The sequence below is a fragment of the Myxocyprinus asiaticus genome, chromosome 26 (assembly GCF_019703515.2).
Source record: "Myxocyprinus asiaticus isolate MX2 ecotype Aquarium Trade chromosome 26, UBuf_Myxa_2, whole genome shotgun sequence".
Lineage (NCBI taxonomy): Eukaryota > Metazoa > Chordata > Actinopteri > Cypriniformes > Catostomidae > Myxocyprinus > Myxocyprinus asiaticus.
In genome coordinates this window covers 16,864,854-16,885,581 of record NC_059369.1, presented here as the reverse complement: position 1 = coordinate 16,885,581, position 20,728 = coordinate 16,864,854, and the positions used below count along the sequence as shown (strand labels likewise).

Genomic DNA, 20,728 nt, shown 5'->3' with positions numbered 1-20,728 from the left:
ACCTGTGTTCTGTTTCACCATTTGTTGCGCTGCATCAAGGTTTTTCAGCGCTAGTGTCACAAATCAACATTCTGATGAAGTTCAGGTTGCAAAGAGAACCAAATGTGACTTTTACACATGATTCCAGATTGTTTTTCACCTGGCAAAGTTTCAGCGCTTGATAAATGGTGAGCCAATGTTTTTTCCCCATTTTGCTCTGGTATGCAGACAATAATTACACAAGTTAAATGCTGAATCATTTAAAAATCAAAGCATCCCGAAGAAGTCCTATAAACCGCAGCGTTCGTGGCCTCATGAAAAGTGAACCTGCCCGGGCAGAATTATGCATTTTCCATCGGTTAATAATAGGCCTACTATGTTACAGGCAGTGACAGACATTATTTTTGTTAGACTTTAATGTGATTTTATCATTTGAAAATCTATGTGTTGTGCTATTTAGGCTCATAGCTCACTGTGCACTTTATTCCCTGCTATCTGAGATTGTGTTTGACGCATCCATGGCAATAAATGTTCTTTATTCCCAAGTCTCGACAAATAACACAATAACTGTTCGTGAACTCTCACGGTTAACCAAATATTACAAAAGGTTACCATGCACATATTTAGGGTATTAAGGCAACTTTCTCTTTATCATTAAACATTAAATGCATGCAGGACTTAAACATTTTAAAGTCCTCCATACTGTTGCACGAATTCTGTTGCTTATACACTTTCTGGTCGTACTCAGTTCGTACAATTCAAACATTTTCGATCTAAGTCATCACAAGTTATCACTGGCATTCCACAAGGCTCAGTTTTGGGCCCTCTTCTATTTATTATTTATTTACTGCCCCTTGGTCATATATTTAGGAAACATGTTGTCCATTTTCACTGCTATGCTGACGACACCCAGCTCTACCTATCCTCCAAGCCCACTTCTTCCTTTCCTCTGTCCTCTGTCCAGCTGTTTAGCTGAAATTAAAAAATGGTTCTCATCTAATTTTCTCAAATTAAATTGTGGTAAAACCGAAATCCTCCTTGTAGGCACCAAATCTAATTTGGCAAAAACTGACAGTTTCTCTCTGACTATCGATCAGTCCACTGCTTCTCCTTCACCACAGGTTAAGAGTCTGGGTGTCATCCTTGATAGCACCTTATCCTTTGAAGCCCATGTTAATAATATAACTCACTCTGCATACTTTCATTTACGTAATATTAATCGTCTTCGTCCCTCTCTCACATTGAACAGCACTGCCATTCTCATTCATGCACTGGTTACATCACGTATTGATTACTGCAATGCTCTCCTCTCTGGTCTTCCTTCCAAACTTCTTCATAAACTTCAGCTGGTCCAGAACTCAGCTGCATGAATCATTTCAAGAACCCCCTCTATTGAACACATTTCACCTGTTCTTCAACATTTGCATTGGCTTCCGGTTAAGTACCAAATTGATTTTAAAATCTTGCTTCTTACCTACAAGGCCTTAAATAATCTTTCTCCTTCATATCTCTCCGATCGTTTTCATATCTATACACCAACTCGTACCCTCAGATCTTCCTCGTCAAATCTTCTTGCTATACCACGTATTCGTCTGAACACTATGGGGTCTAGAGCCTTTAGTTATACTGCCCCTCACTTATGGAATTCCCTTCCTCTGGATATTCGCAACAGTGATAGTCTTCATACTTTTAAATCTTGTCTTAAAACTCACCTATTTAAACGGGCCTTTTTATGACTGTGCATGCATTGAGTTCTTACTTTGTATCTTCCAATGTCTTATTGTATATCATAGTATTGTTTGCTTAAGGTTGTTACTGTTGATGCTTTCAAGGATGACTTATTTTTGTGTGTGTTCTGTTTGTAAGGTGACCTTGAGTGTCATGAAAGGCGCCTATAATTAAAATGTATTATTATTATTATTATTATTATTTAATTTAAGCCTTTGTACACAGCCAGGGTAAACTGCACCTTATCTTTGTGTTTGGAAGTGTTTTGTAAATCAGATGCTGTTTTCTCTAGTCCTTCATATAAACAAGTGGTATTTTACATAAGGCTGACATTTACGTGGATTTATAATAGATAACTCAAAATTAATAAATAATTGATTTAGAGCTTGGGGCCCTTTGGATTTAGAGGCCCCTGGGCAACTGCCCAATCGGCCCGGTGGTTAATCCATCCCTGAATGAGAGAGGCAACAGCCACATCAATGGGAACCAAAAGATACAGCGCTGTGGTTCCGGAAGCATCAAAGGCTGTGTTATTAAACTTAGCGGGAGAGAAGCAAGCTCTTTGTTCAGATTTGAGCATTTTCAGGGAGGGGAGAGAAGCCCATCACTGTTCTGAGTGAGTGAAAAAGCCCCCTTGAGGCGAAGCCTCAGAGGCACGTCACCAATTCATTATTCACAGATAGGAAAGGCTGGCTACTGACTACTCTCTCTCACTCTCCATCCCTCTGTTTCCTTCTTTTGCCATCTTTTTGTTTGTGCTTACCTCTTGCACACAAAAAAAACTGATTCAACCAGCTACCTAAGATGGTTTGCTGGTCTGCCAGCTGGCCTCCTAGCCCTTAAAACCATCAAAACACCAGCCTAACCAGCTTAACCAGGCAGAAAAAACAGCTAACTAATGAGTGATGCATAAAGTCATGAAATCAGAGACCCTACCTTCGAAATCTGAAAACAATCGGTCAAAGGAGACATTTTGAGACGCATATAACGACCAGGTTTAAACAGTGATGTACTGGAACAGAGCTAGAGTCTTTTCTCTCTGGGGTGCTCTCGCTCTCTTCTGCATGGTCAGTTGTGTATTATGACTGTGCACCCCCCAACACATGTTCTCTGGATTTTCATTCTCCCTTTCTCTTCCTCTCTTCCACACTTTCATGTTACCAACAACACAATGAGAAATCACACTTTGCTGATCAGATCATTAAATTCTTTCCCAGTGCTATCTGGAGAGACTCAGTCTGTCAGTCAGACCACATCAATGACAATGCCCGAACCCTTTTGTTTATGAACTGAATTGTCTGTCTTCTAATATCTATATTTTTGTTAATCTTTTATGTCCTCAAATAAACTATCAGTCAAACGATTTGACACACTTGAGTGGATTTATGCTTTTGAACTTTTTGATCTTAAAGCCTAAGCTTACTAATTTTTGTTTAAAAGTGGGGTGCTGGATTTTTTTTTTTTTTTTAAGGATGTGTTGGGCCGGACAGTGCAAGAAAAAAGCCAACAAGTGCCCAGCATACAGACAAAGGGTGGCTAATTTGAAGAAGTTAAAATACAAGATAGTTCTGATTTGTTAAACATATTTTGGTCACTACATAACTCCCATATTTCCATTTGTTACTTCATAGTTTTGATTACTTTTCTATTATTCTAAATTAGTTTGTGATGAGGAGGAGGGCGTAGGCGGGCCATGCTGAGTTGCCCCAGTCAGCGGGAGAGAGAGATAAGGAGGAGCCGGAGATGCCAGAGAGAGAGAGAGAGAGAGAGAGAGAGATGCACGCAGCTGCTGTGTGTGTGTGCATCAATGTTGTTATGCTGAAAAGCAGTTTTATGTTGTGTTGTTTTTAATTAAAAGTCTTTTTGGTTAATAACCCGGTTCCCGCTTCCTCCTTTCCGATGAACAAGAGGCGTGTCTGCCACAGTGGTAAATATTAGTAATACAGAATGTGTAAGTGTGTCCAGATTTTGACTGGTAGTGAATATCTGTCCAGGCTGATGTTGAAAACATGATATTGTCTCTCAGGATATTCCTGTCAGTGCAATTGATTGCAATGAATAGTTTGGCTGTTGGACACAAGTTAGAAGCTTGTTGTGGTTTGAGACAAATGTTCGGAAAGCTCACATTTTTAGTACAACTCACTAAACTCACTATATCAATCAGACATTCTATTAAGAAGTACATCTGCATTTATACGCTATGGCCATGAGTTTTGTTTTCCCATCATGTTAAAAACACTCACAGAATCAATACAAGCAATCTAATCTGTATTAGGACCCACAGTAACTAAGAATTTTAATCCCTGATTTTGAATTTGAATCTTATGAAAATTTGTCCAGGTCACATTTCACCCTAAAATCAAAAGAAACAAATGTATAAATTATAATTTGCCAGACTATGAAGGACCATTACGATTTTTGACACTAAAATAGGGTTTATTTTCTTTAAGCAAAAAAAAAAAAAAAAAAAAAAAATTAAGGTCATATTTGAGCCGGACATGTCCTTGATGGGTTTCGTGAGATTCATCCTATCGCATACAATGAGGAGGTGGAGCAAAGACAGTTGAAGACATTAAGAATAAAGCCAGGGATTATCCCCTGGAGACAATCAGTCAGTAGGCTCATACAATTATTATTTAATTACTTATTTTTAAACACAATGCACAATCATATTTTATCAAACTACACAATGATGACTCTAAGACTTTATAGATATTACAGTTTTATCTTCTGTTAATACATGGTTTTCTGTAAAGCTGCTTTGAAACTATGTGTGTTGTGAAAGGCACTATAAATAAAAATGACTTGACTAGGCTGATTGTATCTAGTAAAAAAAAATAAAAAATATTTGTTGTTTTCCTTTCTCAGCCAACCCAACTCTCTCTCTTTCTCTCTTTGGGAGAGGCCTTAGCTGGAGACGTATAAGTTAGCTTGATTTCTGGCCCCCCTTGCCCCTGTCTCCCACCTCTGGATGACTCATTAGGTAGAGCTCCACTTTAGCTTCCTGTTGTTTATGCAGATAAAAAAGGCAAATTAATGACAGGCACCCGGGGACGCAACATCCAGCCCTGGAAGAGAAAATTAAAGGCTAGAGCAGCAGACACACTGTGTGCAGCCGGTAGCACATTCACCAAGTGAGTTGAGCGAGCCATTAACATGTTTGCCACTTAAACTGTCCAAGTGGTAAAAATCAAACTGGCAAATTGATGTCAGTAATTCAAGAATTCACCCTTGACATGACATATAGCTTGTTAAGGGCATGGGTATGTAAGTGAGAACCGGTAATTTATCGCAGTCAGCTCTATGGTTCAACAAAAAATGAAAATTCTGTCTTTACTTCCTCTCCCTTGTGCTGTTCCAAACTTGTATGATTTTCTTTTTTCTGTAGAACACAAAAGGAGACATTTTACAGAATGTCTAAGCTACTCTTTTCCAACAATGAAAGCAGACAGTGACCACGGTCTGTCCAAGCTCCAAAAAGGACAAAAAGCACCATAAAATAATCATAAAAGTAGTCCATATGACTTGTGTGCTATATTCCAAGCCTTCTGAAGACATTCAGTAGCTTTATGTAAATCCCAGTCCAAAATTAATAGTTTTACACTGGAAATCTTACTCTCCACCATGTTTCTCACTCGCACTTTTACATATTCAATCTTTTTATGTGTCTGATCCTCACACAAAGCTATCCTATGGCTTCAAAAAACTTGGAATATACTGTAGCACACAAGTTGTATGGACTACTTTTACAGTGCTTTTTTGTCCTATTTGAAGCTTGACAGCCCCTGGCAATTGTCAGCTTTCACTGCATGAAAAAGAGAAGCAATAATATCTTAATTTTTCATCTTTTTTGGGTTCCATAGAAGAAACTAGTCTCATGGGTTTTGAACAGCATAACATTAAGTAAACAATGGCAGAACCCTTTAATGATCCTGTTTTGCATATTAAAACTAAAAGTACTTCTTTTTTTTCCTTTTTTTATTAGTTAAAAACTATTTCCCACCATAAAGAGTTTGTGGTGCTCAGGTACCACTCAGAGCTTCACTGCAGCAGTTACACTCAACACTAAAAAAACTTTCAGCGCCCTCCTGCAGGGTGTTTTGAGGAGGAGAGTGACATTTGAGAAGCTTTTTAGAGGCAAAACTGTGAGCAGCAAGCACACGGTGAGGGGTGTTTTGAGAATAAAACTGCTCTGAAGGAGGAGCTAAAGTCACTTTCTCCCAGAGCTGAACTCAAGAGCACTGATAGACATTATAGCAGCAGGATAGATGAGACTGACCTTCAATATGCTCTAGGGCCACGTGTCTTTTTGGATAGATCCCCAGCAGCTCGATATAAAGAAAATATTAAGTTATTGCTGGCTATACAGTCAACATAAAGAGATGGTTTCCTCATTAATGAAAGTCATCATTTACTCAACCTCATGTTGTTAAAAACCTATATGACTTTCTTCCATGGAATACAAAAGTAGATGTTAGGCAGAATATTAGAATATCACTATTCACTTTAATGGCATCTTTTTCCATGAACTGAGAGTGAGTGAGACTTACATAATGCCTAACATCTCCTTGTTAGATGCATTTTTGGGTGAACTGTCCCTTTAAGATGCAAGGCTTCACGAGACAAGGCCAAGGCTGGGCTTGAGTTTTATTGTGCTGCTTGTAATGCTTTCTGCTTTTATAACTCTGGCCATAAGCTGTTTTATTTGAAAACTTCATGGCAAGCAGGTTTATAAACATCTATTTGGTTTATGTTCTATCCAGAAAATCCTGTCAGCTAACCTCAATGCAAGGGGATAAAATGTAAAGCATGATGGCTTAGCGTGATGTGTAGACGGCTCTTTTCCAGCTGTATTACATAAGTGACCAGATGCATGATGCATTATCGTGAGAGACTGTTCAGGCCACAATTTTAGGCTAACGCCAGAAACATACTTAACGCAAGTACACAAATGCTGACGTGAATGCTTAGAATTGTGCTTTGACCACAGGTGTACAAAGTACAAATACTTAGTTACTGTATTTAAGAACAGTTTATCCTGCCTTTCACAGAAGGGGGGCTACATTGGCGCAAGCCCCTGCCCCTTTCGATCATAAATCTAAAGGTGCCCTTCACAAATGTAAAGGTTCCCTTGCCTTTAAGAGCACCGCAGAGATTTAAGCGGAGGTGTTTTTACTACAGCAACCCCCAAGTCAATTGGTACCAATATTTTGAAGCTAAAAAAAAAACACATAAAGTCAGCATAGAAGTTAATCATATGACTCCTGTGGTTAAATGTATATATTTAGAAGTGATATGATAGGTGTGGGTGAGAAAAACATAAATATTTAAGTCCTTTTTGTTTTTTTTTTACTATAAATTCTCCTCCCTGCCCAGAAGGTGGCGGTATGCACCAAAAATGTGAATCACCAAAAACACAAGAAGAAGAATGTGAAAGTGGAGGTTGATAGTTTAAAAAAAGGACTTTTAATATTGATAATTTTCTCACCCAGACTTATCATATCACTTCTGAAGATATGGATTTAACCAAAAAGAAAGTCATACAGATCTGTTGTGGCATGAGGGAAATGATGAGAGAATTTTAAATTTTGGGTGAACTATCCCTTTAAGCCATTTATTTGTACTTCTGATACTTAAGTACATTTAATATCAGTTACTTTAATACTTTAAATACTTAATACTTTACTTTAAAGATATCTTTAAGTAAAAGTAAAAGGCCTAACAGTTCTGAGCAAGCATTAAAATAAAGGGAGACAAATAATATTTTCTTACTTTCAAGAAATTGGAGGATACTTTTGGCCCTCATTATATTCTGGCACACGTGATATCTATACAATGTACCGAAGATAAACGATCTCCCTAAAAGCCCCACAGAACATCTCTCTCTGTTAAAATGAATCACTCTTTATGAGAAAACAAACCCTGACTTCCAGAGAGATGAAATGAGAAGTGGAAAGGGAGTGCTAAAACTGAGAGAATGAAGGAGGCAGTAGAAGAATGAATGAATGAGATGAAAGGGTAGACAGAGGGACGCAGAGCTGAACTAATGCAGCGTTTGATCCCTTCCTCCTGTGGGTGTCTGCCAAGTCCTGGCTGCAAGTTTTAGGATTCAACAGATGCAGGTGTGGGTTTATGAAGTGTCAGCCATTACCATTCACAGCCATTCACATGTTAATAAGCAACACTGCGGCTGACGGATATTATGACAGACAGCGAAATGAAACTAGATTTTTACAGTTTGTGAAGAAAATGTGAGTGCTGCTTACCGCTGCAAAACTCACTGCCACAATGCTAGGGAAGCAAAAGTCTGATTGCTTAGAAATGTAACAAGCTGCATGGTTTGAGATATCATCCATGTCCAGAGCACAAACAGTGCAGGACAATTTAGACTCTAAAGGTAATTCTTAGGGTTAGGTGTTAGGCGTTTGTTCAACTCCACAATCCAAAATATGAGCAATAATTATAGTGATGCTTGGTTTAGCAAGCACCACTAACAGAAAAAGACAGATACAGTGGACAGACTAATTGGGCTACATTTTAAAGATTCAGAAAAGAAGCAACCTGTGTTTGGTTGATTACGTACAGCATTGTGAAAGCTATGGGTGGCTTGTACAAATGTTTGATTTGCAGTTTATCTCCTTAGATCATTTACTCGTTTGTATAAATAGCGCATGTTTGCAATGATGCTGGTGCTTCTGCTGATTTGATGTCTTATGATTGATTCTCAGTTGAAACCTGGGAGGGTGGATAGTGAGGAGGAGGAGGGTACGTTGCAGAAAGAAGAGCCTCTACATCAGTGTGAATTATTAGAAGGGGCAGGGATGACTCAGGCTGTCTGTTGTTGCTTTTTTGTGTTTGTTTCTACTCATTGTCTCAGGGGTCACAATCCCCTGTCTTATTCACAATGCACTGTATGTACAATTGGTTTGATTCTGTATTTTTTTAGAAAATGTGTTTGCTAACGTGGACATGCCATCCATGGTTGCTGGACTACTGTGTACTGTTATTTCCTTCTTCCTGATATATTAACAATTTCTTCATGTGCAAGTAAATTACTAAATAAGATACTGCTATCTATCATTTAAAATACAATATTATTTTTTTAGATTATTTTTTTTACAAAGTTAAAGTTTAGTGTGAGTAAATATAGTGCTAAATAAGACTTAATAATTTTTTTTTTTTTTTTTTGCAATTTTATGTTTTTATTATTTAATATATTAAATTGTGTGATATATTGGCATTGTATCGGCCTATCAGCCACCCTGCTCTCTGGATATCGGCATCAGTCGACCACAAGACATAAACACTATGTGTGTAAACATGATTTTAGTGTGATAAAATCACTTACTAACCTTTACTATGTAAAGTTATAGCCAATTTTACAACTTCATTGCCATGATGATATAGTGTCAACAAACCCTAAAATGACTGTAAAAATGATTATTTAAACACCTTTACAGCTCAATTAATACATACGTTTTAACAGAAGAATTAATGTAAGTGCATTTATAAAATTATAAGTTTCACATTTCTGCCTTTAAACCCTCCAAAAATTGGCCCCATTCACTTCCATTGTATATGCCTCACTGTAACCTTGATATTTGCTTTTTTAAAGAAAAGGAGTGATGAGTCTAAATAAATTTTTGTGGTAATCAACATTATGCCACAAATGCTGTCGACTGAGCTTAACTTGTATTGAAACCAGGATATGTCTTTCAGATAAACTGCTAAAGAGGAGAATAAGGGAATGGATAGAATATGCTCACTATGTAGTGCAAAACATAACAATTACTATTGTTCATACAGTACTAAGGGTTAGGGATTTAAACAAAGCGTTACACTTCCAACTTGCACTGTATGTGCTATGGTCAGGAATGATAATTCAAATTGTGCAACTTGTTGAGGAGACATGTGCTATTACTTTTCTATGTAATCGGATTTACTATTTTCTGGTCCATGAAAATATTGCTAAAAATAATCCCACAGATATACATTGAATTAGAGACAGAACACCCTTTCAACCACCTAACAATGCCCTAGCAACCACCCAGAACACCAAAGCAACCACATAGCAACGCCCTAACAACCACCCTCAACACTTTCAAATTTCATCGAAAAATATAAAAATGTTCTACAAATTATTCTCAGCAAATAACTACAATAACTGATTTGCATGTATAAATGGCATATTAATCTTTGACTCACATGTGTGGTGAAGAATTCGTCCACTTCCTGTTGGGCTTTGGCCTGGCAGTCTGGGTTGATTGCTAACAGGTAGCACGTGAACGCTAGTGTGTTGCTGCTCGTCTCATAGCCAGCTAACAGGAAGATGAATGCCTGACCCACAATCTCATCTTCTGTCATCATTCTCTTCTGCTGGGTGCGCCTGCTGGATTCATGGCCAGGACTGTTTTCCTGTCCGTTGGCTGTTCCCTGCTCTGTGCAAGCCTGTTCATCAGCATGGTTTACCACATCGAAATGCTCCAGAGACAAACACTCACTGTTGCTTCTCACATCCAGCATCAGCTGCAGGAAATCTCGTCGTCGCTGTAGACAACAGAAAACACAGATCACAAAAACTGTGCAGCTTAAACCATCCTATGAAGGTTAGTTGGTCTTTCCAGTTGACCAACCCGGTTGGGCTGGACGGTTCTGATGGTTTTGACGGCTTGGACACTTTCAGATGGTCAGTTCAGCTTAAAAAGCTAAACACTAAGGATGTGCAAAACTTAATATTTTCATAATCAACTAGTCAGTGGGTTGCCCAAACGACTAGTCAACTAATCTGTTTTAAGGAAGCCCTGTATAATTAGGCTGGTTTTGGGTTCGCCTGACCCCGATAAGACACGTTTCCATGAGACATGTTCTTGTGTTCAAAACAGCTAGATGGAGCACAACTAAACTGAAAAGAATGCAGGGGTCTCGAGATACGAGATGCAACGCAACAGCCAAAAACATCTGTCTGAATGTGTATACCTGTAACGTGGGTGCTGCAAAACGAAACAAGCTAAAATTCATACAGTATGAGAAAAAATTGAGAAAGTAGTCAACCTCACAGAAGGACTAATAGGTTTTTGGACATCTAGATGACTAGTCGACCAACGTGGCCCACATCTACTAAACACCAGCTTTGTCAGGCTGGAAGAGCAGCTTTAAACAGCCAAAACCAGCAATCTACCTTAGGCTGGTTTAAGTTTTTTCTGCAGGGTTGTACATTGCAGTACCTGTTCTGGGGGCAGATCATCCCTCTGTTTAATGATCTTCTGGATACAGCTGATAAAAAAACGGTTCATTTCATCTCTCGATTTATTTGGGAGTAGACCAGCAAGGGGCGCGATGAGGAATGGAAATGCAACTGCAGCAAAACCCAAAATGGAAAGAAAGTAATTAAAACATACTTTGATGGAACTTCAAGAACAAAGACCTTGTAAAGAGCACCCTTTTTCCACTTACTCATATCATAAATATGCTAAATCACAAAATCATCATAATAAAAATGTATTTCATATTATCGTCTGACAGTAGCACTTTCCAAAATGTGATATCCATTGTTAAATAATTCAGGCTAATTCAGTAATGAATTGTTATATTGAAAGCACAAGGTTGCATGAATTGAGGTCTGTTTTGTTATGATGGTTGGACGTACGGAAGAAAATCATGATGGGTTGGAAGAAGGTGAAAGAGAAGAACTTGGAGGCGTGGTGCACGAACGGGTCATCTGGATTGTTCTGAGAGTCCACCTGTGTACCAAACGCCACACTGGCAATCACATCCATTGTGAAGCAGCCAAAACACCTACAAAAACAGATATAGAATTTCATATTTATTTAATAGTACATTGTTAAAGGAATAGTTCACCCAAAAATTTAATTTACTCACCCTTATCCCATCCCAGATGTGTATGACTTTCTTTCATCTGCTGAACTGAAATGAAGATTGTTAGAAGAATTTCTCAGCTCCAAATTGCCAAAATTGTGCCAAATCTCCAAAAATCACATAAATCAGAATAAAAGTAATCCATACGACTCCAGTGGTTAAATCAATATCTTCAAAAGCAATTTGATAGGTGTGGGTGAGAAACAGATCACTTTCACATTCTTCTTCTTGTGTTATTTGTGATTCATAGTCTTCATGCATATAGCCCTCTACAGGGCAGGGAGAAGAATTGCAAGCAAAAAAGGACTTAAATATTGATCTGCTTCTCACACCATATCACTTCTGAAGACATAGATTTAACTGGAGTTGTATGGATTACTTTTATGATGCCTTTATGTCCTTTTTGGAGTGTCAAAATTTTGACACCCATTTGCTTGCATCATACAGTGGTGTGAAAAAGTGTTTGCCCCCTTCCTGATTTCTTATTTTTCTGCATGTTTGTCACACTTAAATGTTACAGATCATCAAACAAGTTTAAATATTAGTCAAAGATAACACAAGTAAACACAAAATGCAGTTTTTAAATGAAGGTTGTTATTATTAAGGGAAAACAAAATCCAAACCTACATGGCCCTGTGTGAAAAAGTGTTTGCCCCACCTGTTAAAACATAACTTAACTGTGGTTTATCACACCTGAGTTCAATTTCTCTAGCCACACCCAGGCCTGATTACTGCCACACCTGTTCTCAATCAAGAAATCACTTAAATAGGACCTGCCTGACAAAGTGAAGTAGACCAAAAGATCTTCAAAAGCTAGACATCATGCCGAGATCCACAGAAATTCAGGAACAAATGAGAAAGAAAGTAATTGAGATCTAACAGTCTGGAAAAGGTTATAAAGCCATTTCTAAAGCTTTGGGATCCAGAGAACCACAGTGAGAGCCATTATCCACAAATGGTGAAAACATGGAACAGTGGTGAACCTTCCCAGGAGTGGCCGGCCGACCAAAATTACCCCAAGAGCGCAGCGACGACTCATCCAAGAGGTCACAAAAGACCCCACAACAACATCCAAAGAACTGCAGGCCTCACTTGCCTCAGTTAAGGTCAGTGTTCATGACTCCACCATAAGAAAGAGACTGGGCAAAAACTCTGCATGGCAGAGTTCCAAGACGAAAACCACTGCTGAGCAAAAAGAACATTAAGGCTCGTCTCATTTTGCCAGAAAACATTTTGATGATCCCCAAGACTTTTGGGAAAATACTCTGTGGACTGACGAGACAAAAGTTGAACTTTTTGGAAGGTGTGTGTCCCATTACATCTGGCGTAAAAGTAACACCGCATTTCAGAAAAAAAACATCATACTAACAGTAAAATATGGTGGTGGTAGTGTGATGGTCTGGGGCTTTTTTGCTGCTTCAGGACCTGGAAGACTTGCTGTGATAAATGGAACCATGAATTCAGCTGTCTACCAAAAAATCCTGAAGGAGAATGTCCGGCCATCTGTTCGTGACCTCAAGCTGAAGCGAACTTGGGTTCTGCAGCAGGACAATGATCCAAAACACACCAGCAAGTCCACCTCTGAATGGCTGAAGAAAAACAAAATGAAGACTTTGGAGTGGCCTAGTCAAAGTCCTGACCTGAATCCTATTGAGATGCTGTGGCATGACCTTAAAAAGGCAGTTCATGCTCGAAAACCCTATAATGTGGCTGAATTACAACAATTCTGCAAAGATGAGTGGGCCAAAATTCCTCCACAGCGCTGTAAAAGACTCATTGCAAGTTACTGCAAACACTTGATTGCAGTTGTTGCTGCTAAGGGTGGCCCAACCAGTTATTAGGTTTAGGGGGCAATCACTTTTTCACACAGGGCCATGTAGGTTTGGATTTTGTTTTCCCTTAATAATAACAACCTTCATTTAAAAACTGCATTTTGTGTTTACTTGTGTTATCTTTGACTAATATTTAAACTTGTTTGATGATCTGAAACATTTAAGTGTGACAAACATGCAAAAAAATAAGAAATCAGGAAGGGGGCAAACACTTTTTCAAACCACTGTATGTACCTACAGACCTGAAATATTCTTCTAAAAATCATAACTTGTGTTCTGCAGAAGAATGAAAGTCATACACATCTTGGATGGCATGTGGGTGAGTAAATAATGAGAGAATTTAAATTTTTTAGTGAACTATCCCTTTAACATTGGATCACAATCTCAGAGTGGCATCTGCAAACAAATGAGGCTAGACCTTTTCCCAAAACTAACTCTGAGCCCATTTTTGCAATGACTTTTAACCAACTGGTACCAAGATGATGTATGAAGTCAGTTCCGTTCAAGTTCACACATGTTCCACTAACATTTGACAACCAGAAAGTGTCCAAATACCTTTTATGTTAATTTTGAACAAAATGTCTATTTTTTATTTTCTATATCATTTACTGTATTTCAGGCAAAGAAATCCATACTTGTGGATGTCAAAGCTGTCACCAGACTTGGCATGGGTCTTCAGGTTTCTCAGTAATGTCTCTGTTGCTGTGTTGATGAGAGGAACCATCTGCAAAACGAGTAATGTGCCCACAAAGACATCAACATCAGTAAACACAACAAACCAATGTAGAGTTAGATTACAGCAAATTACCACAAAGCAGATAACAGAAAATGACTGATTTGCTGTCTGTTGTTCATACTTTCCTCTAAAGGACCACAATCACACAGAACAAATAATTAAAATAGTTTGTGTGCGCAGATTTGGTTGGATACAAATATATAATTAATTTTTCTCACAACCGTCCTGAAGAGCACATGTGAGACAGCCGTGAGGCAAGCCCATTCACACCTGTTTGTTTCCAGATACCATGACCAACAGGATAAGAGCTTGATATTATTACTAAATATATATATATATATGTGTTTAAAAAAACATGAATGAAGAAAAAACACTGTTTGTTGTAGCTTGCCACAGAGCAAATACTGTTCAGTGTACTCTTTCAAAAAAGTACAATGGTAGAGAGATAGTATCATATATTTAATACTACATTACTTTGAAATATACCATATAATGGAATTATTACCATATTACAAAACTACTTTGGGCTGGTAACTGCCCCAAATCATACATTGTTATTTTTGCTAGTGTAATTGGACACGATTAAGTCACAGAGGTAAATTTTATATTGACACAAAACATGTTCCTTTTCAATTAAATACTTTTTTGTTACAAAACACTCCGCAGCTCAGCCTGTGTTCGCTTGGTCCATTCATTCGGGAGGAGAGGACCAGAGATGACACAAAGGGCTCGAGATAGATTAAGCTCCTCTAGACACAAGATTCTGGAAACTGTCCTGTTTCACACCTGCCATCTCTTTTCGCTTCCTCTCTATCTCTGTGAGGTGATAGATTGTCCAGGCTCTGTGTTCAGGGCTCTGGCTCTCATCTCTGGCACCCATGACTGCAGCCGTGATAAGCCAGCAGCTCTTATGAGACCTATTGATTCCGTCGGCTCAAGAGGAGAGAGCCAGAGTAAGAAAGAGATATAGTCTGCTTAAGAGCAGGGAGCCACAGAGGAAGAGGTATATATGAAGGAATAGTAGAAAGAAAAGGAAAAGAAGCAATGTACAGAGTGTTCTGTCCAGGGCAGGCTACTGTCTGCTGAGAAGCCAATTAGATCAATTCAGCTTTTAATTAGGAAACTGATCAACTTCACATCTTCAATTATGTCATTTAGTTACCCTGGAGAAAAGACTGGCTTCCACTGCCATGCATTTCAGTGCTGGTCCAGGCTTCAGACTGAAGTGAGTGTGTAACTTCTTCCGATATTAAAATACTTTCTCCTATCCCTGCTTAATATGCAGAAAGAACTATAAGTAAGCCATGCATAGGTTAATAGGTCACATGAAGTGCTCTGAAGATTCAACTTAAAGGGATAGTTCAACTCCAGTGGTTAAATCCATGTCATCAGAAGCAATATGATAGGTGTGGGTGAGAAACAGATAAATATCTAAGTCCATATCGTTATTATAAATCCCCACTTTCACTTTTATTCTTATATTGTTTTTGGCGATTCACATTCTTTGTGCATTAATTGAGGTCCCCTTCAAAAGAAATGCTATGGACCTTGTCAGGCCATTAGAGCGGATGGCACGCAGACATCGTTTTGTATTGGTTCTGGTGGACTATGCAACGCAATATCCAGAAGCAGTGCCTCTGCGCAACATTTCAGCGCGAAGCGTTGCGGAGGCACTCTTCAGAATTATCTCCCAAGTGGGGATTCCGAAAGAAATCCTCACTGATCAGGGCACTACGTTTATGTAACGTACACTACGCGAACTGTACAAATTATTGGGGATTAAATCGATTCGGACCAGCGTTTACCACCCCCAAACGGATGGCTTGGTCGAACAATTTAATCAGACCCTAAAGAATATGATTTGTAAGTTTGTGCACGAATATGCTTAAAATTGGGACAAGTGACTCGAGCCCTTATTATTTGCAGCACGAGAGGTCCCGCATGCCTCCATGGGGTTCTCCCCATTTTAATTATTGTATGGGCGTGTGGCATGCTCTACGTCCTACGGGAAAATTGGGAGGAGGGATCTTCAAACAGCAAAAACGAAGTTCAAAACATTCTTGACCTAAGAGCAGAACTCCACACACTGGGGCAATTATCACATGAGAATTTGCTCTAGGCTCAAGAATGTCAAAGCCGGCTGTATAATAGCGGTACTCGGCTACGGGAATTTACACCGGGAGATAAAGTCCTTGTATTTCTCCCCACATCGAGCTCTAAATTACTCGCCAAGTGGCAAGGACCCTTTGAGGTCACACGGTGAGTTGGGGAAATCGATTATGAGGTGAAACTAACGGATAGAGGAGGAGCACGTCAGATTTACCACCTCAACCTCTTAAAACCGTGGAGAGAGGCAGTTCCCGTGACTTTGTCGATGGTGGTTCCGGAGAGGGAGGAGCTTGGACCGGAGGTGAACTTAAAAGTCACCGATCGAGTCACTTGTGGAGACCACCTCTCACCATCCCATATCACGGAGGTTGCAAGGAGAATTCTCCGATGTGTTCTCGCCTCTTCCCGGTCGTACGAATCACATTGAGTACCATATCGAGATGACCCCAGCGGTAGTAGTACGTAGTCATCCCTACTGATTACCCAAGCACAAAAAAAAGTGGTTTGGGAAGAATTAAAGGCCATACTCGATATGGGGGTAATAGAAGAATCCCACAGTGACTGGGCCAGCCTGGTGGTTTTGGTTCCGAAGAGCGACGGTGCAGTCCGGTTCTGTGTGGATTATAGAAAAGTCAATGCGGTGTCTAAATTTGATGCGTACCCGATGCCTCGGATTGATGAGCTGTTCGATCGGTTAGGTGCGGCTCCCTTTTATTCAACACTGGATTTAACGAAGGGATATTGGCAGATCCCCTTAACTCCCATGTCCCGTGAAAAGATGGCATTTTCCACACCGGTTAGATTACACCATTTTGTGACACTTCCGTTCAGTTTGTTTGGGGCCCCAGCTACATTTCAGTGGCTCATGGACCAAATCCTCAGATCTCGACGACATCATTATTTACAGTAATGACTGGCAGCGGCACCTGCAGCATCTGAGGGCTGTCCTGAGGTTGTTGAGATGTGCAGGACTCATGGCAAACCAAACGAAGTGCGCATTTGGGTGGGTGGAATTATGGTATCTGGGCTTCCACTTGGGTCATGGGCAGGTGCGGCCCCAAATTGATAAGACCGCAGCGATTGCAGCCTGGTCAAGACCCAAGACCAAAAAGGAGGCGAAACAGTTCCTGGGGCTGGCTGGCTATTATCGCAGGTTTGTGCCTAATTATTCGACTGTCACCAGCCCGCTGACTGATCTTACTAAAAAGGGGGCACCAGATCCGGTCCAGTGGACGGAGCCGTGCCAGCATGCTTTGAGACAGGTGAGAGCTGCACTTGGCGGCGGGCCGTTATTGCACTCTCCTGACTTCTCTCTCCCTTTTATATTGCAGATCGATGCATTGGACAGGGGTTGGGAGCAGTACTGTCCCAGACGTGGAGGAGCGCCCCATGCTGTACATTAGTCGCAAACTCTCACTGAGGGAGACTAAGTACAGCACAATAGAGGAGGAATGTTTGGCCATTAAGTGGGCCGTCTTCACCCTCTGGTACTATCTGTTGGGGCATGTTTTCGTCCTCCGTTCAGACCATGCCCCGCTCCAGTGGCTCCATCGCATGAAGACCGCCAACGCGTGGATCACCCATTAGTATTTGGCTCTCCAGCCTTTTAAGTTTGAGGTGGTCCACAGGACGGGGGCGCAGATGGCTGTTGCAGATTTCCTCTAAGTGACAGGCCGGATGGCTCCCCGGCCTGAGTCGGCCAATGGGGGTATGTGGTGATGTGGGCGTAGCCGAGCGACGTCTGTGGAGAGCGAGGCCGGGAGAGGAAGAGTGGTAAGGATTGACAGCTGTTTTGTCTTGCAGTGAGAGCTGGAAGGGGTTAAAAGGGCAGTCCAGACCGCTGGAGGAGTGAGAGAGACGCACAAAGCCTTGTATGTTCCTGCGTGTGTTTATGTTGTGATGAAAAGCAAACCGTTTTGTGTTACACTGAAAAGACATTATACCCGGCCCTCACTTCCTCCTTTCAATATAGCAAAGGGTGATTATAATTTACAAATTACTCATTTTTGTTTTTATTAGCATTTTTAATACTGTCCCAACATTTTTGGAATTGGGGTTGTATTAGACATTTAACTATTATGTTTATTAAGCAGTTAACCCAACCTTACCCTAACCCTAAACAGACTACCCATACAATCAGAGAGAAATGTTCATCATTCAACACAATGTTCATCATTCTGTATTCACCAGTGGGTCAAGTGATATCTAAGTTTTATTGGAACAAATTATACCTCTGTGAGGCTTTCCTTTGTAGTAAAATAAGATGAACAGGTGTGTGTGTGCATATGTTTGTTGAGGCATAGTGACTACGTGCAGGCAGACAGAAGAAGATGACTGGAGAGGCTGATGGAGGACGACAGGAGCAGTGTCCTCTGTCTCTTTCTGCCGCTACACTGTGGCTAATGAAAATCAATACAGGCAGCAAGTGCATGCCTACACATTTGCACAAACATTTATAAATGTACACAACTTGGGGATTGGTTATACATTAAACATTCAAGCAAGCTAAATTTTGAACCCGATTTGATTTCACAAAAAATCCTTGGCCAGAGGCAGCTAATATTTAATAGTGGAATGCATCGAGTGTTTGAAAAGCGTCAGGCTATACTGTGGGTTTAAAAGTGCAAGCACAACAGTTCTGTTTACTGTAATTAAATTAATGGACATGCTTTAAGAAGCAGCTCAGAGGCTTGGATTATCATGCACTGTAAAGATGTTTACAAGCTCATTAGAAGTTTGCGTCTTTGCCACTGTGCAGAATTTCTCCCCAACACTGTGTTCAGAAACAAAGGATAGAGTGTGTGTGTGGATAGCTCCTGCATGATGTCACACCATGTTGAATATAGCTTGGGTGAATGTCACTCCAGAGTTATGGGTATTCTGTGGTATGTAAGTGATCCCCCACCCACTTTTTTTTTTTTTACAGCACACACCTCTGAGATTCATGATGGACATGTTTACCATCCAAGCTTTACAAGAGAAATGACATGTTTAATGCATGCTGGTTCACTGGCAAATACTTGCACAGGGTTGTGGCCAATAATGGTAGCACTCTTACATTTTTATTTTTTCAAATGCAATATTTCTGTAACAATATTGCACTAGAGATGCAATATTTGCATCTAGAATGCAATATTGTTGAAATAAAATAAAAAATTGGTATCCACATACACTACCAGTAAAAAATGTGGACACACTTGACTGAAGTTATGTTTCTCATGATTTTTTGACATTTTGCTCTCAAGGCTTATGCTTAAATCCTTGAAATTAGTTTTGTAACTGTGTATTTTAGTTAATCCTTTTTTCTTTTTTTAATGAATGAGTTGGACCAGATAGTAAAGGAAAAGCAGCCAACAAATGCCCAGCAGCATACATGAGAACTCATTTAACATGGTTTATTAAAAAGCATCCCATGGACCGTGCTTTGATTTGACCAAGCTGTAATCCAGGCAAGGACTGGCTACTTTGAAGAAGCTAAAATATAAGATAGTTTTGATTTGTTTAACTTTTTTGATAACTACATAATTCCCATACTTTCAAATGTATTTGTAATAGTTTTGATGACTTTTCTTCTAAAATGTAGAAAATTGTAATAATAAAGAATAAGTATAGTAAGTGTGTTCAAAATTTTAACCGATACTGTATGTATTTGTGTACTGTATGTATTTGATACTGTATGTAAGAGCAGTTCAACACCACCGACTCTAGAAGCATGTGGCAGGGAATTAATATCATCATGGACTTCAGAGTGAATAAAAACTCCACCGTGAACACCGCTGCCTCTCTCCCGGATGAGCTAAACACATTTTATGCTCATTTCGAGGGAAATAACACCACCCTCGTGGAGAGTGCTCCCGTGGCCGAAGCTACAGAGGTTAGTTCACTCTCCGTCTCTGTAGCGGATGTAACCCAATCCTTTCAGCGGGTGAATATCCATAAAGCCGTGGATCCAGACGGCATTCCGGGCCACATCATCAGAGCATGCGCGAACCAACTGGCTGGTGTTTTTACCGATATTTTCAACCTTTCCCTCTCCTTGTCTGTGGTCCCCACATTCTTTAAAACGTCAAAAATTGTGCAGGTACCAAAGCAATCCAAAATCACTTGCTTAAATGACTGGCATCCTGTTGCTCTGACCCCCATCATCAGCAAATGCTTTATAATTATAATTTTAATAATTATAATTTTATTTATTTATCACACATTATACATTTGCACATATACAGTGAAATTCTTTTTTTTTCACATATCCCAGCTAAGCTGGGGTCAGAGTGCAGGGTCAGCCATGTTACAGCACCCCTGGAGCAGATAGGGTCAAGGGCCTTGCTCAAAGGCCCAACAGTGGCATCTCGGCAGTGCTGGGGCTTGAACCCCCGACCTTCTGATCAGTAACCCAGAGCCTTAACCGCTGAGCCACCACTGCTTTAAGAGGCTAATCAGAGATTACATCTGCTCTGTGCTGCCTGCC

The 20,728-nt window shown here is 39.9% G+C and overlaps 1 protein-coding gene and 1 long non-coding RNA gene across 6 annotated transcripts in view; both read right to left on the bottom strand.

The window, feature by feature from the left end:
• LOC127417294 (uncharacterized) overlaps positions 1–20,728 on the bottom strand; it is a 511,839-nt gene that overhangs the window by 35,169 nt on the left and 455,942 nt on the right. The window lies entirely within an intron of this gene.
• The window catches only part of LOC127417285 (thromboxane-A synthase-like), a 116,719-nt gene that overhangs the window by 20,883 nt on the left and 75,108 nt on the right, over positions 1–20,728 (bottom strand). For all 5 annotated transcript variants that reach the window (XM_051657192.1, XM_051657194.1, XM_051657195.1 and 2 more), the window contains 4 exons: positions 14,051–14,139; positions 11,354–11,502; positions 10,932–11,062; positions 9,913–10,254 (listed from right to left, as the gene is read on the bottom strand). In XM_051657192.1, coding sequence (XP_051513152.1) covers positions 9,913–10,254; positions 10,932–11,062; positions 11,354–11,502; positions 14,051–14,139 — 711 coding nt within the window. The remainder of the gene's footprint in view (positions 1–9,912; positions 10,255–10,931; positions 11,063–11,353; positions 11,503–14,050; positions 14,140–20,728) is intronic.